This window comes from Trachurus trachurus (genome assembly GCF_905171665.1).
Source record: "Trachurus trachurus genome assembly, chromosome: 4".
NCBI lineage: Eukaryota > Metazoa > Chordata > Actinopteri > Carangiformes > Carangidae > Trachurus > Trachurus trachurus.
Window position 1 is genome coordinate 31,378,246 of NC_139898.1, and position 26,994 is coordinate 31,405,239.

The window sequence follows — 26,994 nt, forward strand, 5'->3', positions numbered from 1 at the left end:
TCAAACTGCCATCTCTGTCCCTCCCTCCTCTGCACGTATCGCTTTTTGTGCACACGCTCAGAGTCTTCAACGAGTTACAACACGGAAAAGACAACCTCAGTGATACAATTTACCACACTGAAGTCCTCTTTGGTTTATTATGATGTTAGATGTTTTGTTTTACGTGAATGAACCCCACGCTGAACGAGCGTTGAGTGTTCCTGTGCTCTGAAGGCGTGGCTTGGGAGAGGAGTCTGAGGAAAGGAGCTTGGACTTTTTGAATTGTGTATTTTCAAAATGAGGCCTGTTAGAACCGGTTTTTCCAGGATCTCCTACTCTACCTTTAACCTGGACCAGAACAGGTGTGTAAAACCAGGCTGTTCAAAAGGTTTAATCTTTAAAAATCAGCATCCAGGATCATGTGATCCATCTTTACTTTTATCCCAGCTGTTCAAAGCAAAATTGCAAACTTTTCCCGGATTATCGCTTAAAATGAGACATTTATGTGACGTTTAATTTGAAGAAACAAACAAATAACAGCAGAAAACAACACAATCATCCAGTTTCAATGTCTTTTAAACAGCCAGACCTGATCTGACCCACATAAACTACATCAAAAAAGTGTCCTTTGCTTGTTGAATGATCAAACGTTTACTGTATTGGTTGAAAAATAGGCAAGGCAAGGCGAGGCAATTTTATTTGTATAGCCCATTTTTACGAACAGTTTGTCTCAAAGGGCTTTACATGGCATCGTAACAACATCCTCTGTCCTTAGACCCTCACATCGACTGAGGAAAAACTCCATAGAAACTCCATAGAAAATATGATGCAATATACATAAATGTTGTTCTTCATTTGACCAATTTTAATATTAATTGGGATCAGAATAATCTGGATTGATCCAGATTAAAACCAAGACTGGATTAAGTAATCGAATCCTAAACCCCATTTTGAAGATTTGATCAAGTCCTTTATCCAAAATCCAATGAGATGACTTTTGAACACCTGGGCCCAAGACCTCACGAGCAGATCCAGATCCAGATCCAAATTGTTTTAATGAATCCCACTCGTCTCATTCGACCTCCAGGAACCAGGAGAATCTTCATTAGGTGATTAAATCCATATAGCTGCATTATCAGATCTATAAAAGTACCCTAATGATAATAATAATAATAAAGCGCGTTGTGAGGATAAATAAGTCTGACAGGCAGCGAGATGACCCACTCTCAGAGCCAAACACACCAACTGCCAACTTGTTTGGCACCTCGCTGGATGTCACTGAACCGTTTCCTCGATTCGTACAAGAGGGAAGAGAAACTGGTGCTAAACCCACTCCGTCTCTCCGTCGCTCACTTGGAGTGTCATTTATTCTCACACCTCCCACACAGACACACACCACTCTCCACTGGGAAGAGTTGTGTGTGTTTTTTTTATTTCTCTAGGCTACAACGTCCACACGCTCCCTCAGCAGCGTGAGCGACAACCGTGGTGAAAATTGTGTTCTTCTTTGATCGAGGAGGAGGAGGAGGAAGGAGGGAGGGAAGGAAGAAAGAAAGAAAGAAAGAAAGTGGCTTGATTGGTCATGATTGCAATAATCACACCTGCTGTAATCTCACTGTGGTTGTAGTGTTTTCAGTTCCGTCACAGGTGCAGTGAAAATGGGCCAAAAAGAAAAGAAAAAAAAAAGCCCCACTTGTCACACTCTTTGAGCTCAAATCACACACCTTTGTGTCGGACACCATTGATTTTAACAAAAAGGAGAAAAAAAAGCACTTTTGAATACAAGAGAAATTTTAATCCACAGGCAACACCTTTGAAACCGTTTCACACACCACCCCATAATACTCAGTTATGCAGGAGAAAAATGTGTGTAAAACTAAATTAAACAGCATCAACATGTGGTGTTATAATTACCCATAAACCTGTGGTAACTCTTCACAGGGCACTTGTTTATGCCCTGCACCATCAGCAGAGGCCATTTGAAGAGTTTTTGTTTTTGCTTTTTTTTTGTTTCTCTTTTCTGTTTTGCTGCAAATCAAGAGCAATGATGTTACCATATATGGTTCTCATAATATTTCTTTCCCAAATGTGTAGAAAAAAAACATTTTAAATCAATCAAAATCAATCAAAATAAACTTTAATGTCCCGGAGGGAAAATTGTCTTGGACAATCAATGCTGTACATCCTGCAAAACAGATTTTAAAACCATACACCATTTCACATACTCTCTCTCACACACACACACAACCAACAAAAAGTTAGAAGGAACACCTGGACACCTGGATGAAGTTATTAATACAAAAAAATGTTCAAGTTGACAGTTAAAAATGCAAAAATAGTTATGATAAACTTATGTAAATGCCCAATAAAGGGTTATAACACTAGGCTAGTTATAGCCTGACATGTTAGCATGTTAGCACCTGCAGGTCCGATATGTGGCCCATAGAGTTTCTGTGTTTTTATGTCCATGTATGTGGCAGTTGATCTCCTCCTGCTGCTGTTGTTCTCCACTGGAGCCCTGATCAATGTCCAGGTTTTAGCCTTTATATTGGGTTTTATGAAAATCGGCTCCAACGAAAGCTTCTTTCGACAGATCGAAAAATGAAATAACATTTATTGTGCACAAGAATAAACTTTGGCGCTTAGACGCCGGGGAGTAGACCAGTGTAGTGGACTGATCTAGGGACGAGAAGCTTGCATCTACGCTTAGCTCCATGAGGGTTAGACTGGTCACACATGTTATATCCTTAAATGTAGCAGCCACTCTCCAAATACTGCAATCATGTATGAGGGCGAAGATGAATAAATTAAATCCTGAAACTTTTTAAATATGTCACAATTAACAATTCTGTTTAGATTTTGAGGCTACAGCCTGTTTTTGTGGGAATTCTTCACTAATCTCGACACCTTTTTAACTCTCTTCACTTTAATCTTGACTTTGACACCATTTCAATGTTTTCTAACACTTTGGTTTATGACCAAATGCAAATGAAAAACCTCCCTTGAAACTCAGTGAGTTTAGCATCAGCATGTTAGTGTCGAGTCTCTATAGGCTGGGAGAAGAAGTGTTAGAATAACAAATCAGGATAACTTAATCCAGGATTAGAAAATCAGTGTTCTGAAATGTGTAATCCTCATCAATAATAGAATAAAATAAAAAGCAGCTCAAATCCTCTACAGGGAAATAAAAACATCAACATCGAGAAAATCAAAGATCCATGACAACCTGCATGGGAATTAAATTAACAGGATCATTTTATCCAGCTAACTGCATCTAAGTCTGAGTTTGTTAAAGAGGACATCCTGCATTTATGTTAAAATAGTTTTATGGTTTGTTCTCTCATCACATTTCATCCACTAAACATTTACACTCTGCGATTAGATAAATCCTCAGGTGTGTGTATGGGTGTATGTGTGTGTGTGTGTGTGTATATAATTGAATTGAACATGCTTACACTGGTACGACAATGGATGTTCTTTTTTTAGCGTGTTATAAGAGTGTGTGTGTCAGTGTGGGGGCGCCGTAATGGGCAAACAACAACGTAATAGAGTCGAGATCAATTTGACAGATGACACCAACACAACTTAACTCATTACGGCTTTTTTCACTCCGGCGATCCTCCCTCGTCGCACCGCAACTCGATTTCCAGCCCACCGGCTCACACAGTTATTATCCCCAAACACGATTTGCACGACGGCCACGAAGTCTAAAATAATACCTAATATATTTTGTGTTTCTCATGGGGCGGAAGAAGAGAGAGAGTATCGAAGAAGAAGAAGAAGAAGGAGAAAGAGAGAGTAGAGGAGAGGAAGTTGTTAATCTTATTCCGTGTGACATTTAGTCACATGCTCTCTCTACTCTCTCTGTATATTTAATGACATTAGCATCTTTCTCTCTGTCTCTCAGTGTGCTTGATTGTTATATGCCTCCTCTGTTTTCTCCTCCCCCCTCCTCCCCCCTCCACCCCCCTTTAGGTGACCGAAACAAGGACGGGCCCTCTCGGATGCAGTAACTATGACAACCTCGACTCTGTCAGCTCCGTTTTGGTTCAGAGCCCTGAAAACAAGATTCATTTGCAAGGTTGGCCATCCATAATTGAACTCCCCCCCAATTTCTGATGGAATTGTCACAGTGTCTGTTCTCTGGCAAGCTTATAACTGCAGCACGAGAGTGTCAGAACAAATTTAGCTTCAATCACTCTTTTCGCTTGTGTGTGTATGCGTGTATGTGTATGCGTGTGTGTGTGTGTGTGTTTTCTTTCTTTTTTCTGTCTTTTCTTTTTGCCATGCATGCTTTCCTGCTCGCAGAGCTCTGAACAGAGTCCCAGGCTGTAATGAATCAGAGTAAAAAAAAGTAGCAGAAACAGAAGTTTGTGTTGTAAAAAAAAAAAAAAGAAATGAAAAGTTTAAAGGGATAGTTCAACATTTTGGCAAATTGGCCCATTGCCATAATCACTATAGTCATAGCAGTAGGTTCGTTACCTTTAATTGTCGGTGCAAGCTATTTTTAGAACGGCGGAGCAGAGCCGTGAGCTGCTCAGAGCTACTCTACAGAGGCTCATGGGATTTCTTGGTTTCCCTCATCAAACTCATCAAATACACAATCCAACAACTCCACAACGCTCTGGTGGACAAGTTGTGACCTGCACATTCGCCACGCTATGAGATAATAACAGAACGTTACCACACAGAGTTGTTTTAGAGGCAAATTCACGCAAAACCTCTGATTTGCGTTGCCTTCAGGGGCAGTTTTTCATCAAGCAGTCTCTGTATTTCCCTCTAGAACCACTCTGTCTGGTAACGTTCTGTTATTATCTCATAGCGTGGTGAATGTGCAGGTCACAACTTGTCCACCAGAGCGTTGTGGAGTTGTTGGATTGTGTATTTGATAAGTTTGATGAGGGAAACCAAGAAATCCCATGAGCCTCTGTAGAGTAGCTCTGAGCAGCTCACGGCTCTGCTCCGCCGTTCTAAAAATAGCTTGCACCGACAATTAAAGGTAACGAACCTACTGCTATGACTATAGGGATTATGGCAATGGGCCAATTTGTCAAAATGTTGAACTATCCCTCTAAGTGAATCTCAGTGTAATGCATGTGACAACGAGACAGAAGAGGCTTTATGTGACGTTTCCCATGTCTCTTCCTCTTCCTCTTCCTCCTCCTCCTCTTCCTCAGGCCTGCAGGCCGTGCTGCCAGACTACCTGAGGGGCCGCTTCGTGCAGGCGGCTCTCAGCTACATCGGCTGTAATGAGGAGGGCCAGTTCGTCTGCCGGGACAGCGACTGCTGGTGCCAGTGCGCCGTGGACTTCCCACAGTGTAATTGCCCCGAGGTGGATCTGAGGGCTATGGAAGCCAGTTTACTGCAAATCCGAGATTCCTGGAACATGGCCAACCAGGACTTTGAGGAGTCAGGTCAGTATTTTCTTTTTTTCCTCCCTCCCTACCTCTTTCTCTCCTCTCTCCCCCACTGACAGCAAATTACACCCCATTGTTCGAGGAGCCGATGGGCAAAAAGAAAAACAAAGACAGAACGGCCATGAAAATAAGGGGGCAATTACATCCAGCCCGTGTAATGGGAATTCATCGGTACACACACGCACACATAGACACTTTGTAAAGCAGTAGCATTGTGTGCTGCAAAAGTCTATGAAAACAACAGAGGAGAGCGTCTCATCCCTATTAACTGTAATTGCACAGACATGATGGATCGTCCCAAAGTCGCAGTGTTAGCTGTGGTCATCGCTTAAAAACTCTTACACAGAAAGCACAAAATAAAACAAGCATTCATTTCCTCATGAACCTTAAAGCAGCAGAATCTGACTCCGACTCCGACTCTGCAGCAGCTGCTGTTGGCCTCACAATAAATCCACTGTGTCGTTATATATATAAATGTGATATTATACATTTCTGCAAAAAAAATGTTTGTCGGACAATTTGCTAAATTGAATGTCTGACAAATTAAGGTACTTGTGCACTAATGACATTGATGCAAAAAACCCCTTGTAAATCCAATAGTGCCATAAAGCAGCCGCTGGTTATCGATCGACGGCATCAACCCCTCCACACACACACACACACACACACAGTGGTCTAAAAGCAGCTGCAGATATTAAAGGCCCAGCAGCTGCAGTCTGCATAGGAAAAAAAACTCTCGTCACACAGTTGTGCGCTGTCGTCGGAGCCACTCAGACGACGACTTCCTCCTCCTGTCCGAGTCCATATGGAGAAATTACACCGTGCAAATCCCGAGTGTCCAGAAAATGAAAGGGATGGCAGCGTTTTGACTCTAATGGGAGCAGGTCAACAGTGTTTTCAGTTCACTTCATCCTCACTCTGTTGTGACACACAGTAGTAGTTGTTGTGTAGCTGTAGCTGTGATCTGTCAGCAGCAGCAGCAGCAGCAGCAGCAGATGTAACGATGTAACCTGTGATTTCATTTCATCCTCCTGCAGCTCAGCTCTGGCTGTTATGAAGCTGTTTTCATTAGTTCGGCTAATTTAACGTCAGCTGGGTAAAAACCAATAGCTCGCAGTGTTAAACACAAACAACACACAACTAGCAGAAGCAATCGCATAGGTTTTTCTTTTTTTTTTTTTTTTTTTTTTGCTCTGCTCCCTCTCACTGTGCTGTGTCATGTACTTGAAGTCCTCCTCTGTCTCGGTGTCATTACTGCAGCTCTGTGCTGCATCCACAGCCTCTGAGGGCATCTGGCTGTTCCCACTCACTTCCAGCCCTTTAAGCTTCTACTTCTTCTTTCTCTCATTTTTCTTTTTCTTCTTGTCCTGTTTCTCACCTCGCCGGGCCGACAGTGCGGTGGTTATTAGCGGCGACATGCCTGTGTGCGAAGGGCGAGTTGATTAGTGCGCAGCTGGTGATAGCTTAAGCAACAAGGTGCCCTGAAGAACGGCGGGAACGGTGTTGTATTAAATAAGGAAAAATAACTAAGTCGCCTCCAAACCCCCCCAGGGAGCCACTCGTGTTCAGTATGTGATCCAAGAGAGATTAATAAAATAATCACGACTCTTGATTGTTGAATGAGGTTGTTATTTTGACTGGAAGGAGCAGGAAGTCGTTCCTGCCAGCAGCCATCACACTCTTTAATGCAATACAATACAATAATTATTATTATTATTATATTATTCAAGAGTTGCACTTGTACATTAAATTACATTGCACTTTTTCATCCAGCACGAACTGAATTACTGTAAATATGTTGGTAACACTTTATAATACAGTAAGTACACATTATTAAGCATTAGTTAAGCATTAATAAATACAGAATTATTCATATATAACGCATTAATACTCATTAATGCGTTAATCATGAAGAATTCAGTATTTATTAATGCTTAACTATTGCTTAACAGTGTGTACTTAGTTTAAAGTGTTACCAATATCTATCTATCTATCTATCTATCTATCTATCTATCTATCTATCTATCTATCTATCTATCTATCTATCTATCTATCTATCTATCTATCTATCTATCTATCTATCTATCTATCTATCTATCTATCTATCTATCTATCTTAATATTATTGTTAGCCTAAGTTATTTTATTCTCCCAATTATTGTATCTGTATATTTTATTCTATTCTCTTTGAGATGCTGTGACACAATAATTTCCTATTTTATTATATTTTTTGCTGATGGAGGACGTGGATGCATAGATTCTATTCTCAGTGTTTCAGTGTTTAATAGATGCTGTAATTCTGCATCTGCACAAATACTGTAAGAGTCCGTATTCATAACACTGACGCAGTGGCTGTACTGTGAGTATAATGTTGTGCACCAAGTCGGTGCATTGTGCATTAATTAGAGCATTAAACTCAAACCCGGCTACGCGAGAGAAACAGTCGCATCATTTATTCACCGTTACCTCACAATTTAGTCATTTAAGGGGATTCTGCCAAACAACGCTCACACATAATTAGCCTCCAACCCCGCTCATGTTATTTTTATTAATGATGATAATAATAATAATGCCCACACACACACACACACACACACACACACACACACACACACTGTCTGTGCTCGTGCTCCTCTAAATCTGACAGTGTCTTCTATTTTTAAAGTCATACAAAAGGGAAGCGCTGTTACCTCCCTGGGTTCAGTGGCTGACAAGATAATAATGGTGGAGGGAGAGAGAGAGAGTGGTGGTGGTGGGGTGGGGGGGTTAGGAGAGGGGGGGTGGGGGGTTGGGGGGGGGTGTCCAGGGAGGAGGTATCATTGTCTCAGTGCAAAAAATAATGGTCTGTAGTTCAGCAGCAACTTCCAACAGTGTCTTCCACTGGAAACCCAAGAGACGGGGGCACTGTCACTGTTTCCTTCACTGTATCTGTTTAAAGGGATAGTTCAACATTTTGGCAACAAATTGGCCCATTGCCATAATCGCTATAGTCATACCAGTAGGTTCGTTACCTTTAATTGTCGGTGCAAGCTATTGTTAGAACGGCGGAGCAGAGCTGCTCAGAGCTACGCTACAGAGGCTCATGGGATTTCTTGGTTTCCCTCATCAAACTCAAATCAGATACACAATCCAACAACTCCAAAACACTGTCGTGGACAAGTTGTGACCTGCACATTCACCACACTATGAGATAATAACACAACGTTACCAGACAGAGTTGTTTTTGAGGTAAATGCAGAGACTGCTTGATGAAAAACTGTCCCTGAAGGCAACGCACATCAGCAGTTCTGCATGAATTTACCTCTAAAACAACTCTGTCTGGTAACGTTGTGTTATTATCTCAAAGCGTGGTGAATGTGCAGGTCACAACTTGTCCACCAGAGCGTTGTGGAGTTGTTGGATTGTGTATTTGATGAGTTTGATGAGGGAAACCAAGAAATCCCATGAGCCTCCGTAGCGTAGCTCTGAGCAGCTCACGGCTCTGCTCCGCCGTTCTAAAAATAGCTTGCACCGACAATTAAAGGTAACGAGCCTTACTGCTATGACTATAGGGATTATGGCAATGGGCCAATTTGCCAAAATGTTGAACTATCCCTTTAAAACCAACCATCAGGACTTCCTGTCACTTTGTGATGTCACAATGAAGCAGTTAACCAAAATCCCTTTAATTCATCCAAATATTTTATTGTTATTAGCCCTAAACTAACTAAGATGTCTCTAAAGATGCAGCTTGTGTATTGCATGTCTTGACAAATCAATCCAGATATAGATGGATGTGTGAAAAAAAGTGTAAGTTTAGTCGTGTTTGCGTCAATGCAGAAGACAAGACAAACATCTCATTATGGATTAAAAAAATGAACAAATCCTATAAAAAGACCAAAGTCTGTTGTTTCTAAGAGATGAGACACTCAGAACTTCATCTGTCTCCAGAAATCATTAGACATATATAAGTTACGATGCTGCACAGAAGGAGACAAAATCCAACATTTGTTAATTTGGAGTTAATCCCACATGAATCTTATTGATGTAAACATGAGCTGGTGCAGGATTGGCCGGGGGGGAGAAAAAAATTAAGTGTTAAAACAACAATATCCAGCTGTTAAAATCACATTTACATCTGCAGGAGGAAAGGAACAGGCTCATAATGTGGAAGTCAGGTCTTTGAACTGCTCGTTATAACAAAAACAGGAAGCCTTTGTCAAACCTTTATTTAACACGGGAACAAAAGCGAACAAACATGGAGGCTGCTCGGTGTCTCCTCGGGGCGACGCCTCTCATTATGAGAGCGAAGCCCTGGAAAGACCCTGGATCTCCCTTTAATATATTTTATTACAAGCTTTTTAATCAAGTTAATTCTTTTTTTTTTTTTTTTTTTTAAGGGAACGTGTAACGCACCTTCGCAGAATCACCAGGGAAGCCATCGACACTTAATTGGTTTTTCTAATCAGATGCTGCGTTCATCAAGATTAATGTTAACTAATTACAAACAGTGGCGCCAACGCTTTTTTTTTCTGCAAGTGTTGCATACACATCGATTTTCCCATTCAACCAACTAACAATGATTATGACGGTGATGATGATATTGTTATTGAAGCTCTCAGAAGTCGACACTGTGTTTGTGTGTGTGTGTGTGTTTACTGTGCAGCTCCACAGACAGAGCCCCAGTGTGTCGGCGCTAGGAAAACTGTTGGCCGTTCAATAATGAAAGAAAAAAACTTTTAAAAAAAAGAAAGAAATCTCTCCCCACCCTCACATTTAACTCTCCCTGCCTTCTCCCATTAGCATATGTGTCAAACAGTATTACTTCCAGTTTGCCCCCGTGGCTCTGGAGCCCCTCTGCAAAGTGGTTCCCTCATTTGGTCTTGATTGAATTTACCAAATCCAGTTGGATGGGAAGGGAGAGAGTTGGTTTAGTGTGTGATGGAGGAAGTTACAACCCTCTGTGGTTCGGCAGGAAGTTTTGTTTTAGGGAGGAAAAGATATTTCAACTTCTACAGGAGCTAAACGAGTCCCTGCCTCTGGGTCGGTACTCTGAGCGACTCCTGGGTGGAGCTTGAGGTTTACTCAGTGACCGTGCTAACAGAAAATGACAAAATAATAAATAATAAAACCCAGTATTATTAGAAAGCATCTTCACTGCTGGAAAAAACAACAAGTGCAGTAAAAGAAAAACCACCACAAAAAGATTACACGAAGATGGAAACTGTTGCACAACGATTGCGTCGAGTCCGGTGGGTTTTATAGCTACGAGTCCGACTCTGCAGTGTAGATCCCAAAAAAAAAACAGCCCAAATCATAAAGTTTCCAGACACCTGCTGGAAAACCGTAAAATCATTGCACATGCAACCGAAAACATGTCACAAGCATCCAAACCGTTGTATCTGCATCAAATACCCACAGATAAAATGGAAGATAAACAGGATATGGCAAGTTCCAACTAAATAAGCCAACCAAATATTGGGAAATGCATCTCTGGTATCCTAGTGCCAGGCTCAGATTAACATAAATAAATCCCAGGTTTCATTTCAGATACCCACCCAATGCAATTTTTTTTCCCGCCTGATGTCATCAACAGTTGCTCAGTTGGGTGGAAAACCGCCCGGTCGGCTTCAATCAATCAATCAATCAATCAATCAATTTATTTATTTCGGGCATGTCAATTTAAATCATCATCATCACACTTCATCTTAGTTCAATAATACAATGCACATGGCCGAAAGGGAAAGCGGGAGAAGCAAAAGCTTATCTAGTCCCGCCCCCATTACCCACAGAATAAAATCTTTATCATAATCTTTTCTCCCTTTTTTTTTTTTTTTTTTTTTTTTTTTTAACATTCTTTTACTTATGACATTTTGACATAATATGTTACGGCATAAGTAGTATATAGATCATATCATAGTCTTTTCTTTTCTTTTTGCTTTTTTCTGTTTTTTACATTTTGATATAACATATTTTACTTATGACATTCGATATAACATGTTGGCAACAGGTAGTAAGCAGAGCTGAAGTTTAGCTCTAGACAGTACAGTACATAGATTACGTGTGTGTTTGCACATGTGTCCATATTTGTCTCAATGTTCTGGTTGTATTGATCTTCCGTGTAGTACTGGCATTTCTCGGTCATGTTAAGATAAAAGTGAGTATTCGGGTCAATTCCTTCATTCGGGTCTGCTAAGGTATGGTTCACATCTTGATTTATAATCAGCTCCACAGTTTCAAGTTCAGCAATCCTCTCTGATATTTCCATTATTTTTTCAGTCTGTGTAGGAACCCTTATGTTTTGCTGTGTTGATGTTATGGAGTGTTCGTGAGCCATACCTTAGTTGTTGTATTTCTCCAGCTCGTCCTCGCTCCTGATTTGCAGTATTTGGACATCTTCAGGTGATGATCCATTCGTTTTGATGTAGATTCTGCAGTTTGCCGTCCAGGTGTGTTGAATCTTCCCCCCTTTCTTCAGTTGGCGAGCTTGTCTGGCGATGCCAGCATTCTTTTTGGTGAGATTCTCATTGATGTAGACGTTTGAGCCTTTGAGCTTCTTGCCCTGCTTCAGCAGTGCAGTCTTGTATCTTCTATTGTTGAATCTCAGCACGACAGCTCGTGTTCCAGCATCTTGCCTCCGGGGTAAGAGGTGACATACTTCCACATTGTTGAAGTCAACATCGATGTCTTTGCCAGCCAGGAACTCAGACACCTGCTTCTCCACAGATTTAATATCAGATTCTTCAGGTGGGGCGGCTGCAGCCGCAGCCGCCCTTGCGTAGGTCTGATGCTTGATCTTGAGACCAGTCACAATCACCTCGTTGAGTCTTCCTTGCTGGTCCATTTCTTCCATTCTGTTTCCCATCTCCTTTAAAAGCTGGTCTTTTTTTGCATTTTCTTCCTGTAGCTCTTTGATTTCCACTCTGATTTCCACTACAGACTTTTGGAGAGAATCCATCTTCTTCTTTATTTCTTTCAGCTCACTTTTCAGCTCGGCTTTCAGCACCTTCAGGCCATCAGTCATGGATTCATTCATGTTTCTCAGGTTTCTGTCAGCCACGACATCTCCATGTTCTCTCAGTCTTCTCAGGTCATCTCTCATTGCCGCCATGCCTTCGTTCACGGCGTCTAGCATTGATTCAGCTTCGGAGCTATCGGCGCCTTTAGGTTTCCCCATATCTTCTCTCTTTTTCTTTTCCTCCTTTTCTCCTTTTCTCCTTTTCTCAGTTTCTCAGTTTCTGCAAGTTATCTAACTTGGCAAAACTTAGCAAAACTTGTCTCTGTTATGCTCAGCTGCGCTCTGTTGCTGCTTACTGCTCCGCTGCAAGGTCAAAAAAAAAAAAGAGGAGACACAGCTGCTGATAGAGTGAGAGGACGTTACTGTACAGTTTACCAGGAACTTGGCTACTTAGTTAGTTAGTTAGTTAGTTACCATACTTTTCGGACTATAAGCCGCTCCTTTTTTCTCCCGCCCCGGTGTTCCAGCTCTGGTTTCTGCACAACGCAACACAAAAGCGCTCCGTAACCCGTAATATTTTGTTTATGGCGGTTAAGAGACTACACAAACACACACGCCATAACATCGTAGGCCCTATATGTTATGTAACGTTATCCACGGCTCCATTTATGGATTTTACGCCGGCTTCGTTGTAAACAAATGCACATGGGCGAGAGGAGCGTAACCAAAACAGCAGAAAAGTGAGCGGACTTGCAGAGTTCCCTACTGTCTTTCTGTGTAAATATCTCATGTTACAACATGAAAACCTGCGGCTTATATTCAAGTGCGGCCTATATATATACAGAATTTATTTTCTTTTCAAATTTAGCTGGTGCGGCTTACAGTATATTCAAGTGGACTCAATAGTCCGAAAAGTATGTATTAGTTAGTTAATTTTGAACATGTAAAATAAAGTTTCTATAGTGTGTAACTAGAGAAGTGAAATGTAAAGTACATTTGGGCTACACTATAGAAATATTGATTTCAAATATCAGCCACATATGATGTATTGTTGTTTTAGAGAGTGAGTTGGCTTTGAACCACCAATGCAAGCACATACACACACACACAACACATACACACACTTAGTACATGGATGTGTTTTTCTACTGACTGACCTCTGACCTCCTTCCTGTCCCTCAGACCTGATTCTTCTTCACTGTAAGAAGGAATCAGTCTAACTGCTCCATTATGATCTTGCATCAGTTTGTGTGCAGACTAGTTGATAGTAAAGCAAAAACATTGACTGTGGGGGCAGTTAATGTTTTTGCTTTATCTCCATCTATTTAAATGTTATTGTCCAAACAACAGTGGTCCAACTGCACTATACTATGTTGTCCCGAGGCAATGAATAATAATAAAAAAACACTGTTTTAGTGTAGAAATATAAACAAAAAGTGTCTTTACACGATTAAATCTGCTTCTTTACAATCACAATATTGTTATTTAAATGTAATTATGTTAAATAGTGATGCTTATCACACTATTTTTTGATCCTGTGTCCAGTCAGGACTGATGCACCCCCAGAGAAACACTCAAACCCACTCCAGCCTTCGTTTTCTCTGGTCACAGACTTGTCATGTTACTTTCTAATCGATATTTTATTTCTCTCATCATCATCACCACGCCTCTTTTTTCCCTTCTTCCTTCACAGATGAGTTCCAGAACTTCGTGCGGCGGCTCCCCACCTTCTACGCCCTCAACACCTCGGCCATCCAGTACTTCTGGACCACGGAGCCGGCCGTGCACCAGCGCTACAAGCAGCTGGAGCTCAACACGCAGCAGCTCCTCAGCAAGGCGCGGCGCATCGTCCACAAGCTGTTCACCCTCAGCAAGAGGTGTCGCAGTCAGCCCAAAATCGTTCTGCTGAGAGAGAGGTGAGAAGCCGAGAAGTATTCCTGCTGACCTTTCTGTCCACACGGACGTGGATACGCACGTGTGTGTGTGTGTGTGTGTACGTGTGAAAATAGAGAATATATATATAGAGAGTATATATCCAAAGCCTGCAGGCACATCTCTAGTCCTTCCAAGCGAGCTGTTCTCCTCCCTCCCTCCACCTCTCTCTCTCTGTGCACGGTGCATTGTTATCCCCTGAACTCGGCATTATGCTAATAATACACACACAATATATTAGGGCTTTGATATTCAGCTGAGGTCTTACTGGAGTAAGCTATAGTGTCACACCTGATGACTTGGCTGCACTCCCAGGTCTCCTTTACATCCAGGAAATCAAAGTTATCCTCCTGTGAAATTAAAGTTTGCAGTGTTTTAGAGGAATGTGCTAAGTTTGGGAGATTTTAACGTCGGTTAACCAGCGCGTGATGAAATCGTAGCGGAAACACAAAAAAAAAAAAAAGAAAAAGAAAAAAGACAGACAGACAGAGGAAGAAAGTTTCTCCATCGCTCCTCAGCAGATCATTCAATCTATTTTGGGTCTTTGCAGCGGTACAGTCTGCAGACTGAGCTTATGAAAGAGAAATGTGATTATAGCGGGAGACAGCTGATGCAGCCCCGGTTTTATTATAGCAGCTATTTCAGGTGAAAATCCAAATATTCATCCTCTGAAATGTGATTTTTTTTAGTCTTTCTGTAGAAACACTCACCAGCTTGTCTTTCCTTTAAATAAGGAAATGTCGTCCGTGTTCATTCAAACAATTACCCACTCTTTACGCCCACTGAGCTTTATGATTAGACCCAACAACCTGAGAACTGCTACAACTTTTACTTCCACCGAAGCTTCTGCTGGTTTTCAAGGGCACAAACTAAAAATACAAATCGCTGTTACATCTGATTTATCATCGCAGACTGACCGCTGAGAGAGAGGAAACCGCTTGTGAAATTTAATGTTGGTTGAGGGGGTGGGGGGATGGGGAGGGGGAGGGGGAAGCAGGTGTAAAATCTACTGCACTGTTTTATCAGATCCACTCAGTGGGAGGGAGACTATCGCTGCACACAGTGGGCGAGAGAGCGAGTCAGATGAATGCAGATTGAAATGCAGCATCACAAAGATGCATCAGCTCAGCAACGAGAGATGAGAGAAGAGACAAAAGAATGGAAATGCCGCAGCGCAAACTGAGTAATGGTTGTTATGTGCAGGGCATTTTTATTTATCACACTTTATGAATGAAAACTGCCACAAAAGAAATGTATTGTCAACCTGTTTCACATTGAAATCAGGGAAAATCTGAATTAATGAAGTAACATTTGCAGAGGATTTGTCCATTTTTAACAACAACGCTCTCAGTAAACGCGCAAATTAAAAATGCATGACAAAAATTAGATACTATTAATGATCAAAATCTGATTTTATTTCAAATTTAATCAGAGGATAAACTCACTGAGATGCACCATCCTGTTCATGAGGAGGTCCTCACACTCTGACAGCATTTATAGTTTATATTCACACCTGAGGTAAAGAAACCCTCATTCTAACCCTATTTAATGATACAATTGAAGTAAAAAAAAAAAAAAGTCTTTATTTCCAAACTCAACACTTGAAAATTATAGTTTTTAATGTTTTTTACCAGATTATATCATTGGTCAACATTTTTGGCCAAGGGAATCAATTTCAATGTATCATTATTGGTTTCCAACTAGGTGTATAATGGCTTATTGCACTGTAATAATATAATAATACAAATGAATGACACAATTTTGACATAGATGTGAGAGAATATATAAAGTGCATTGTGCAAAAAAACTAGCATTTGAAGGCTTAAAAAATCAAAAAGGATGTTTTAAACTCATGACAAGAACTGATGTTAGTAAAAAAAACTTTATGCAGTGAAAGTAGCAAATAACATAAAATGAAGGATAGAAAAAAATCAGGATAAAAGGTTTCAATAAAACCCAGATGCACACGCAGCAGCAGTTAGCAACGTTAGCTCTGAAGCTAATGTTTAATATTCAGGCTACGAGGCTAAAAGACAGAATCTGGAGCAGCGAGAGGGAAAAGACGTAATCAGACCTGGTGATGAGAGCAAATACTTAAACTGGATATTTTGTTGCCTGCTGTGATAAAACCTGCTGCTCTCTACAGATCTAACAGGGAGCTGGTTCACATTAATGAGGTCTGAAGCTAAGTGAAGCCGACACGCTGCCGTTTCCTCTCCATCAGAATCAGTGCATCATGGGATACAGAATAATATCAAACTTTTTTTTATTATTATTTCATTGGGAGATTTTCTGAATCACCACCTCTGACGCTAAGACGCACTCTTTGTCAGATGGAGAAAAGGCAAAAAAGAAAAAGAAAACTGATCTACTTTTTCATTTGATGCTGCAAATCCATTTTCTTTTGTAACTTTCCAGCTCAGTCCTCGGAGATAAGGGCAGCGTGTCTCTTCTTTTTTAGCTTTTTGCTCTTTCAGCTGCACAGTCTGAGAGAACGAGAGGTGTCACAGCGGCAGTGGTATGTTTTTTTCTTATTTTTTAAGTAAATAAATACGGTCTCTATTGGAAAAACGCAGGACGTCTTCCATGGAGGAGAAAGTTTTCTTTCTTTTCTTTCTTTTTTACCCCACATGTGAAAATTGAAAATCTGTGGCAGGTCAGGAGAAAAAGAAAAGAAAAAAAAAAAAAGTGGCCGTCATTGATCTGTGTGAAATGAGCTGACAGACGATGAACAGATTGCAGAGCGACTCCCCGGCTCCTCTGCAGCTCTTACTGCACACTGCGTCTCCGTGACAGTTTGCGCGTCCTGCTGACACCGTGCAACTTTCCGATGGCGGGACGGCTTCCTCTCCCTCGCTGTGCACAGCCTCCGCTCTGGAGGTGAGATATGCACAACTGACTCTCGCTGATGACTTTCAGACTGACTGGGGAACTGTTAACGCTCCGCAGCCACTCTCCCTGACAACACGTCGCCAGATTTAAAACAAACCCAAAAAAAAAACAATGGTTTGATAAAAATGTATTCTCCACAACCACAAACCGCAGGTCCCACATTTATGCAATAATTTGCCCCGCCCTGCACCAGCACATATATGTTCATCTATTAAATACAGGTTGAACATGTCGTTGCATACGGCTTTTGTTCAGTCTTAAGTCTGGTGCAATCAGGGCTTTAAACTAACACCCACCAACCTGCTAAATGTGGGTTCAAATTCACTTTAGTGGGCATCGATAAAAACGTGGGCCTGATGAACAAGGTAACTGTATAGTCTGTATAGTCTTTTAAAGGGATAGTTCAACAGGACTGCTAGCTGAAATACAGAGACTGCTTGATGAAAAACTGTCCCTGAAGGCAACGCGCATCAGTGGTTTTGCATGAATTTCCCTCTAAAACAACTCTGTCTGGTAACGTTGTGTTATTATCTCATAGCGTGGTGAATGTGCAGGTCACAACTTGTCCACCAGAGCGTTGTGGAGTTGTTGGATTGTGTATTTGATGAGTTTGATGAGGGAAACCAAGAAATCCCATGAGCCTCCGTAGCGCAGCTCTGAGCAACTCGGTTGCAAACCTACTGCTATGACTATAGGGATTATGGCAATGGGCCAATTTGCCAAAATGTTGAACTATCCCTTTAAAGAAAAGAAGAACTTAGAACCTGTGGCCATGGTTGGGATGATGTTTGTTATAAAAATGGAAGCCTGGTCACAATTATTACATAATCGTCTGATTGCGATCATTTGAGCTGACCACAATTATTTTGCATAACGGTTAAAGTCGTTTCCGTTCGTGTGTATAAAAACAGCTGGATGAACAGAAATGACGTCATATTTCCATCGCTGTTTCCTCGTTGTTTTCCACTGTTTAACCGGTCCTATTTTAATGACATCATCACATTGCGCCCCCTTCTTCTTCCATTGTTTAATGACACATGATTGAAGCTGTGTAGAACTGTTTATCTCAAAGAACTTAATTTCTAATATTCAACGACCACATTTCGATGAGCATCTATTGACATTAGCACCATGGATTTAGTTGCAAAGCCTAAAGACAAACATAAATGTAGTTTTGATTTATATCTTCTATTGAAGCCAGTAAACGGCTCTTCTCCTCCTTCTCCTTCATGAGGAGTATTTGTTTTTGTATGGCAATTAATGACAACCAAAATGTCATGATTGTGACAGCTCCGTTCAGTCTGGAAAAAGTGTTGAAAACAGACAAATGTCCAAATGTTTGCTCCGTCTCCACAACAGTGCTTCCTCACAGAACTTGTCCCAAAACGTGAAATCTAGCAGCTCGACCTTCTTGTGTTCTGCTTGGAGCTTCTTGTGGCGTTGCTGCTGCATTGCATAGGTTATGGTCAATACGTAACATGCATTCACTTCCCCTAAATAAGCGTTAGATCTCATTGTAAATAAGTATATTCCAACATTAATTACAAAGGGATTTGTTTTCTGACCTTTTCAATGACCTGCCCCACAAATAAAGTGAACATTTCTCAACCCGACCCACGCAACACTAGTACAAGAACGACTTCCTGCTTCAATGCACTCCTAAACCTGCTGTGAGACAAACACAACAGCTGTAGTCGGACTTTTCTCATACTGAGGGTGTTTATGTTTATGTTCAGTGAGTGATTGAGCGGAGGGAAGAGAAAACATAATGCCACTAGTACAGAAATCTGTCACGGTTATAGATTGTGGATCTTATTTCTTTTTTCTCCACATTAGAAGCTCTAATTAGTCTTTCTTTTCCATATTTGCCTTGGACTTTAAGTATTTCTTCAATTATCTGCTGCTTTTCACGCTGCTTAACAGATACGGAGAAAAACCGACGTGTTCATTTAAGACAGTGTGGTGTCTGACAACATAAAGGCTTTAAACGGCTTTAAGTGCATTGTGCAGCTGCACTTAAAGAAGCCTGTATGCAAATCATTGTTTCCATTATGCATTATTTGCAGCAGCTTCGCTATTTCTGACCTCAGTTGGAGTCTGGAAAAACGGGTCTTGAACTTTATCTCCGTAGCACCTTTCATGCAGCTCAAAGTGCTTTTTTTTTTTTTTTTTTTTTTTTACAATTCAGCAGCAGAACCTGAACAAAAGGAGATTTTGTGCGTTAAGTTACAAACCTTATTTCATTTCCACGCAGCACATCAGATCAAACAAGTGGCCATACTGTGCAAGGGTGTGTTCAATAATACTAAATTCAGTTATCAAATCAGAGAGAGAGCTTCACACCCAAAGTATCAAAGTCTCCTTCATCATCATCATCGTAGTCGTCGTCTACGGATTTTGGTTGTAAAGTTGTAGCAAACAGCTTTCATCTGTCCGTCTCTGTTCGTCGCCGCCGTGCGCAGACGTGGGGGCATCCAACATTTATATCTCCGTGTGTCTCATCAGATGTTCGGTGACGGGGCGTCAGCCGGCGAACACGGCCATATGTGTTTGTTCCCCGTGTAAGAAACAGGATCTGGTCCTCCAGAAAAAAAAAAGAAAAAAAAAGAAAAAAAAATGTGCCGGAGGTGGATTTTTTATTCCATTTTTCTGAAACGCTGCTGAACCTGGTGTGTGTGGAGCTGCCGAGCCGATCCTCACTCACTTTGATCTAATATTCATCATTAAAGTTGAAAAATTCCCCCAACGCTGCACATACATACATACACACACACACACAGGCAGCACAGCTTTTATTCAGACAAACTTTTCTTCTTTTTTTTCTCCTCCAACCGAAAAAAAAAAAAAAAAATTTAAATGTAAATTACTTATACATGCACCATTGTTCCCCCCTAAATTAATTTAGCAGCAGCTGCAAACAGCCACAATAACAACTACGACTAACTCTGCTGCAGTAAAAGAAGGAGAAGAGGGAAAAAAAACATGGATTCAGAAATGTGACAGATGTGAGACAAAGAAAATGAAAGACTGATTTGTGACATTATATTCTTGTCATCTGCTCCATCTGCCGCCGTCTTCACAAACAACCTCAGGAATTTTGATTCACCATTAGAGTCGGAGGCTGAGAATAAATAAAACATGTTACCGCTACTACGGCTCGATCGACTCATGTATCAGAATATAGTAGCTGTGATTTATGATGTTATCAAAGGGCCTCCTTATTGTTAAAGGCTCATATTGTGATTATTATTGAAGGACCTGCAGGCAGTTTTATATTAAAGTCTATATTTAAAGTGTAAATTGAGGTAATAATAGTTACAGTGCATGAGAAATGTCTGAATTTCATTTCTTCCCTCGGTTTTAAAGTAAACAAGACAAAAGAAGAATCAGGTCTGATTTTAAAAAAAAGAAAAAAAAACATTGTTCTGTCAGGAGACGAACTGTCAATCACCTAAACTTTTTCAAAGCCTGAACAATTTCTTTTTCTCTCTTTCTCTTAACTTTACAAGGCCCAGTGAAACAGCAGTGAGAGGACCTTTAGCCTCCATGAGAGGAGTTCTGTCTGACTCTCAAAGCAGACATGTGGACGGGGTCTCAGTCTGCTCTCTGAGAAAAAAAAAAGAAAAAAGATTGAATCGAAACGTTCAAGGGATTTGAATGGATCTGGCTCACATTGTCGGCCTTGCGTATAGTGGACAAGAGTCTCTGGACAGTGCGAAGTGATACAGAGCCGTAGGAGGGCTGCAGACCTTCACCTCTACACCCACAGTGTTATTACAAGAGGGAGATGTTACATTTCAAGCTTCAACCTTTCATTCCACCAACACTAAAAGACATGTCTCCATTCCATGCTATCATTGTATTTGCTACGAGTTAATGACCATGTGATGGGATTCTTGCTCTGCTCTGAAACAAGATTTATAGATGTTCGAAGGATGTGTCTTTATTTTCATTAGGTCTCATACAGTAGTATAAAGGTAGATGTTTGTGTTAAAGCTCCATACAGTATAAAGGTAGATGTTTCTATTAAAGCTCCATACAGTATAAAGGTAGATGTTTGTGTTAAAGCTCCATACAGTATAAAGGTAGATGTTTGTTTTAAAGCTCCATACAGTATAAAGGTAGATGTTTGTTTTAAAGCTCCATACAGTATAAAGGTAGATGTTTGTATTAAAGCTCCATACAGTATAAAGGTAGATGTCCATGTGTAGTGTGACTATAAAGCAGCTCTAGGTTCTATATTAATACTGTGAAAGTATCAAAGCCTCAGTCCACAGAGAAATGCACACAGCCTGTATTTAGAAACTGAGCCTTAAAACCAGCCGTCAGGACTTCCTGTCACTTTGTGATGTCACAACAAAGCAGTCATCCTAAGCCCCGCCCCCTCACCACCTGGACCCAAACATCCATCCAACATCTTTCAGGATTTGCTTTCTCTGAGTGTTTTATTCTAAAATCTGCTCTATTTTGTATTGCATCACTCAGAAAACAGTCGGCCAATCAGAATAGAGGCTCAGAGCCTCCTCCTCCTCCTCTCTTCTGATTGGCTGACACCGACCTGTTGTTACTAGAGCTCCAGAGAGAAGCTGAGAGAGAGAGAGAGAGAGGAGATGGAAAACTGCACTGCGGTTTTAAAATTGATGTTGATCTTGAACCCACAATAACAAATCTTCAACACTTAAAGGGATAGTTCACCCAAAATTCAAATTTCACTCATTATCTACTCACCCTCATGTCGACTAAGGGCTGTGAGAGTTTTCAGAGTCCTCCGTGGCTTCTCTGAGCTATGGGGGGGGGGGGGGGGGGGGGGGGGTCCGCGCGGCAGTATTTGTCCATATAATGGTTGTCAATGGATACCAACTTTCTTCGTCCAAAAAGACACACCAAAAAACATCCAAATACCTCCATGCTGCTCGTATGTAATGTCCCTCTTGTATTGAAGCCCAGACATGAGAAATTGTTCCGCCAGTCAGTGTAAATCACGCAAGATCTGCACTGGGAGCTTCCGCTACAAACAAGCTTAAAATATAGACTTATTTAATTTTTTTCGGAACAATTTCTCATGTCGGGGCTTCAATACAAGAGGGACATTACAGATGAGCAGTATGGAGGTATTTGGATGTTTTTTGGTGTGTCTTTTTGGATGAAGAAAGTTGGTATCCATTGACAACCATTATATGGACAAATACTGCTGCACGGACCCCCCCCCCCCCGTAACTCAGAGAAGGAACGGAGGACTCTGAAAATTCTCACAGCTCTTAGTCGACATGAGAGTGAGTAGATAATGATAATGAAATTTGAATTTTGGGTGAACTATCCCTTTAAAACTTACAACAGGAGACTTGTTACATATTTGACCTCCAAACTTTTCTCATCGGTGAAAACAACTCACACAGACACTCGACACTCAACACATTTATGTTTCTGAGTGAAATGGATTTTGTGGAGTAATTATTTATAATTTCATAGATGTATCGATGATGGCTGCATTAAATCTTAACTAACCGTCTCTGTGTTGCAGGCCCTTCAGCTACTGGTTGAACTACATCCTCTCCATCATGTACTGCAGCGAGAACAACCACATCGGCTCGTACCTGGAGGAGACGCGCTCCTGCTCCTGCCCCTACGAGCACCCGCCCTGCCAGGGCGTGATCCCCTGCGCGGTGGGCGAGGGCACGGCCTGCGCCTCCTGCTCCTACGAGAACCGCTCCCGCTGCGCCACCTGCAACCAGGGCCACATGCTGAGCCAGGGCGCGTGCCGCAACGAGGTGCCCGACTCCACCGACCACTACATCGGCTTCGAGACCGACCTGCAGGACCTGGAGCTGCGCTACCTGCTGCAGAAGCGCGACAACCGCATCGGCATCCACGGGATCTTCGTCAGCAACGACGTGCGGCTCAACAACTGGTTCGACCCGTCGTGGAGGAAGCGGATGCTGCTGACGCTCAAGAGCAACAAGTACAAGTCCAACCACGTGCACATGCTCCTGGGGATGTCCCTGCAGATCTGCCTTACCGAGAACAGCACCCTGGACCCCATGCTGTCCGTGTACGTCAACCCGTTCGGGGGGAGCCACTCGGAGAGCTGGATCATGCCCATCGACCAGAACAACTACCCCGACTGGGAGAGGACTAAATTAGACCTTCCCGCCGACTGTTATAACTGGACTTTGACTTTGGGAAACAAGTGGAAAACCTTTTTTGAGACAGTCCACATTTACCTACGGAGCCGGATCAGGGGGCCGTCCACGAACGGGACCGGACCCGTGTATTACGAACCTTTGGAGTACATGGAACCGGAGCGAAACCTGGGCTACATGAAGATCAACAGCATCCAGGTGTACGGCTACAGCATGCACTTCGACCCCGAGGCGATCCAGGACTTGATTCTGCAGCTGGACTACCCGTACACTCAGGGATCGCAGGACTCGGCGCTGCTGCAGCTGCTGGAGATCCGGGACCGGGTCAACCGGCTGTCTCCGCCCGGAGCGCAGCCCCTGGACCTGTTCTCCTGTCTGCTGCGGCACCGGCTCAAACTGTCCACCACGGACGTTGCCAGGATCCAGGCAGCGCTGCAGACGTTCACTGCCAAGCAGCCCAACTCCATGGAATACGAAACAACCAAATTATGTAGCTAATAAGCGGGCCGGCGGCCAGGCGGCGCAGATGGCAGAGCAGTTATCACACGGGCCTGATGACGGTTAAGAGCATTTCTGGAGCCGTGCGAGCGATGGGGGACATTTGGGGGACGTTTTCCGTTGTCGTCATGGATCTCAAGAGTGCGTTTGAGGTCCTCATGTCAGCTTTTTCGTATAAATTTGTACAACATCGTAGAATTAAGGAGGATTTCACCAAACTTGCCTCATAGCTTTTACTTTTTCTTTTCTCTTTCTCTCTTTCTCTTTCTCTTTCTCCTGCTGAAAATAATGAAAACTTTGACAGTTAATAATATAAACCATCACCGACATGTTGCCGATAACGTGCTGACGTTTGTAGATTGCACAAACCTGAATCACTCACATACGTAAAAACAAAAAGCTTTTGCCGATGAAGTATTACCCAAGCAATGTAATCATCTCACGAGTTAAACCCATCTCAGCACCAGCATGTTCTTTCTTTCTCTTCTCGTTTGGTATTTTTCTGGTCACTGTTATTTTTGTGGGTTTTTTCTTTTTGTTTTTTGTTTTTTTAACATCATTTCACCTCCTTTTTGAACGGGCACCTGGTCGTTGATTTTAGCTCCTCACTCCTTCTTTTTAAGACTCTACTACACATTTTTTGTAAGAAATACAACGTGAACAAATAGATGCTGTATTATTCCAAATTTTGCCGAGGGGTGGGTCGGTGGGTGGTGGGGAGACAAAAAAAAAAAAAAATTAAAAATTACACCATTATCACAATATATGTTACATGTGCTTTTATTTTTATAATGCTGTTGTTTGTGAAGCAAAAGTTACAAAAACACTGTCTATAAAATGTACAATACAATTTGTTAATACAGTAAATAAAATACATTTTTATGTGTGGTCTATAGATAGTGTCTGTGTTGTGTTGAATGTCACGCTTAAATCGAAAACTGGTAAAGTACAGATGAAACAAGAGCTGCAATGAGTCATTGATTAATTAATGAGTTTGAATGAGAAACTCTTTTTCCTTCTTATATATGACTTAATTAATGATCAGACATGGTTTACTCTGTATTTAATTATCTGGAGCTGTTGATTCCTTCAGGTCAAACCTGTGCACCTCTCACTGACGACTGATTTTCATGATATATTATAACGATATCATGGTTATTTTCCACGAAGGGAGAATGTGTATATTAAACATAAAACCACTGGTAATTATATTCCCACACAAACCTGAATAAATAGATAGAAGAACTACAGTGGTATATCCAGGGAGAGAAAAGTCATTACAGATGAATAGTTCCTAAATCAATGTTTTGCCATAATTTAAGATTTATAAACTTCCCAAAATTTTACATGAACTCCTCTTGTTCAATCCATACAGATTATGTTTTATTGCTTTTGTGATAACCCATCCTCTCTCGTTGTTGTAAATTTCTCCAAAAAAACAAATTTTCTCTTTAGATTCATCCACTGATAGTCTACTTGCCAACAATGAGTACCAGGAAATGTTGAGTACCCCAAAGTTTTATGTTAGAAATAGATAGTATGGGTCCCCAGTATTCAGAAACTGCCGGATGCTAACTTATATATATTGGGCAATTAGCACAATTGGCATAATTAGCATAAATTAGCATAATTGCCTATATGGGCAATATTTCAACAAAATTGACTTGGCTGATCTGGGCAATATTGGAGTGGTTTTAGGGGTTATTGATGATGCTGAATCCATTTCTGACATTTTCAAAATTCAAAATGGCTGTCTAAACCGGAAGTGACCAGATTGAAATCCATCAAAATCGGCCCACTGGCGGTTAAAATCTGGTCACTTCCGGTTTAGACAGCCATTTAGAATTTTGAAAACGTCAGAAATGGATTCAGCATCATCAATAACCCCTAAAACCACTCCAATATTGCCCAGATCAGCCAAGTCAATTTTGTTGAAATATTGCCCATATAGGCAAAATATGCTAATTTATGCTAATTATGTCAATTGTGCTAATTGCCCAATATATATAAATTAGCATCCGGCAGTTTCTGAATACTGGGGACCCATACTATCTATTTCTAACATAAAACTTTGGGGTACTCAACATTTCCGGGTTCACAATGGGGCCCTATGGGCTGGCAAGTAGACTATGATGTTTTGTTGCATTGAAAAAGAAAAAGAAAAACATCTCAATGACAAATCTGAACAAAGCTCAGCGAGATGAGATGTAAGTAGTATAGCATCTGTTGCTAAGTAACAAACAGTTGATGAGTTGATAACTGATGCTGAGTTTGCTCCTGTAACCATACTGGAGGACAAAAGGTGTAGATTATACAGGCAATTTAGAATAATTTAGAATCATTAGTATCATGTCTTCATAGTAATGACTCAGTGTTAATAGATTAGAGCCATCATTAAGGATATTAGAAATACCTGTGAAAAAAATTATAACCTGAATGTCAGATCGCTTTATAAGATAAACTTGAGTTCTGACTTTATGAAAACTGTTGTGAACAATTACTTCTACATTTGTCCTTCTTTACTGGTACATGAGGATGTGAACATCGCAAATGTGTCAAAATCTGTCAAAAACCGAACAGCAACAGCTCCATGAAGTTGATTTCCTGAAGTTGTGACACATCAGTTTGACAGTTTTCAGCATACTGTATATTTTATTATTTTTAACAATGAAGTGGCATGGGAAAGAAAGAGTGTTTCATGTTTAACGTTATACCTTTTGGAGATCATTATAATCTTCCATTGGATTAACTGTTTGCATTCATAGAAATTTTGACCAGGGGTGCCCAAACTTTTGCATGCCACTATATACAGTATATACCTACTGTATATCTATTTCTATATAGGATCTCAGTCTTGAATCAGAGAGACTAAGTGCAGATGCAACAGTTGAGTCGGCTCCATTAAAATCCTGTTGCGTTCTGTAACAATGCTAAATCCAGTGGTTGGTGAACGTCACCGTCAATTCATTCTCCTCTGTCTGAATGGCACCTTTTACCGAACTCTTTTCAAAGCACATTAGACAGAAAAAGTAACGGTTTCTGAGTGAAGCTCTATAATGATTTTCTCTGACAGCTTCATAAGAGTCTGACACTTACTTTAGAAAATAGCAGCAGCAGCATCAGCAGCTGATATCTGGCTCATCATCACACACTCATCTCTTCCTTTTTGGTCCTCACATGTTGTTTCTCTCTGTAAGAGA

At 41.2% G+C, this 26,994-nt stretch overlaps 1 protein-coding gene across 1 annotated transcript in view; it reads left to right on the forward strand.

Annotated features, from left to right (window-relative positions):
• Positions 1-23,794, forward strand: part of brinp3a.1 (bone morphogenetic protein/retinoic acid inducible neural-specific 3a, tandem duplicate 1) — a gene marked incomplete at both ends in the record, with an annotated part of 71,883 nt that extends 48,089 nt beyond the window's left edge. The window contains 4 exons of the mRNA XM_083970303.1: positions 3,955-4,060; positions 5,157-5,393; positions 14,026-14,248; positions 22,678-23,794. Coding sequence (XP_083826429.1) covers positions 3,955-4,060; positions 5,157-5,393; positions 14,026-14,248; positions 22,678-23,794 — 1,683 coding nt within the window. The remainder of the gene's footprint in view (positions 1-3,954; positions 4,061-5,156; positions 5,394-14,025; positions 14,249-22,677) is intronic.
• Between the last annotated feature and the right edge of the window lie 3,200 nt (positions 23,795-26,994).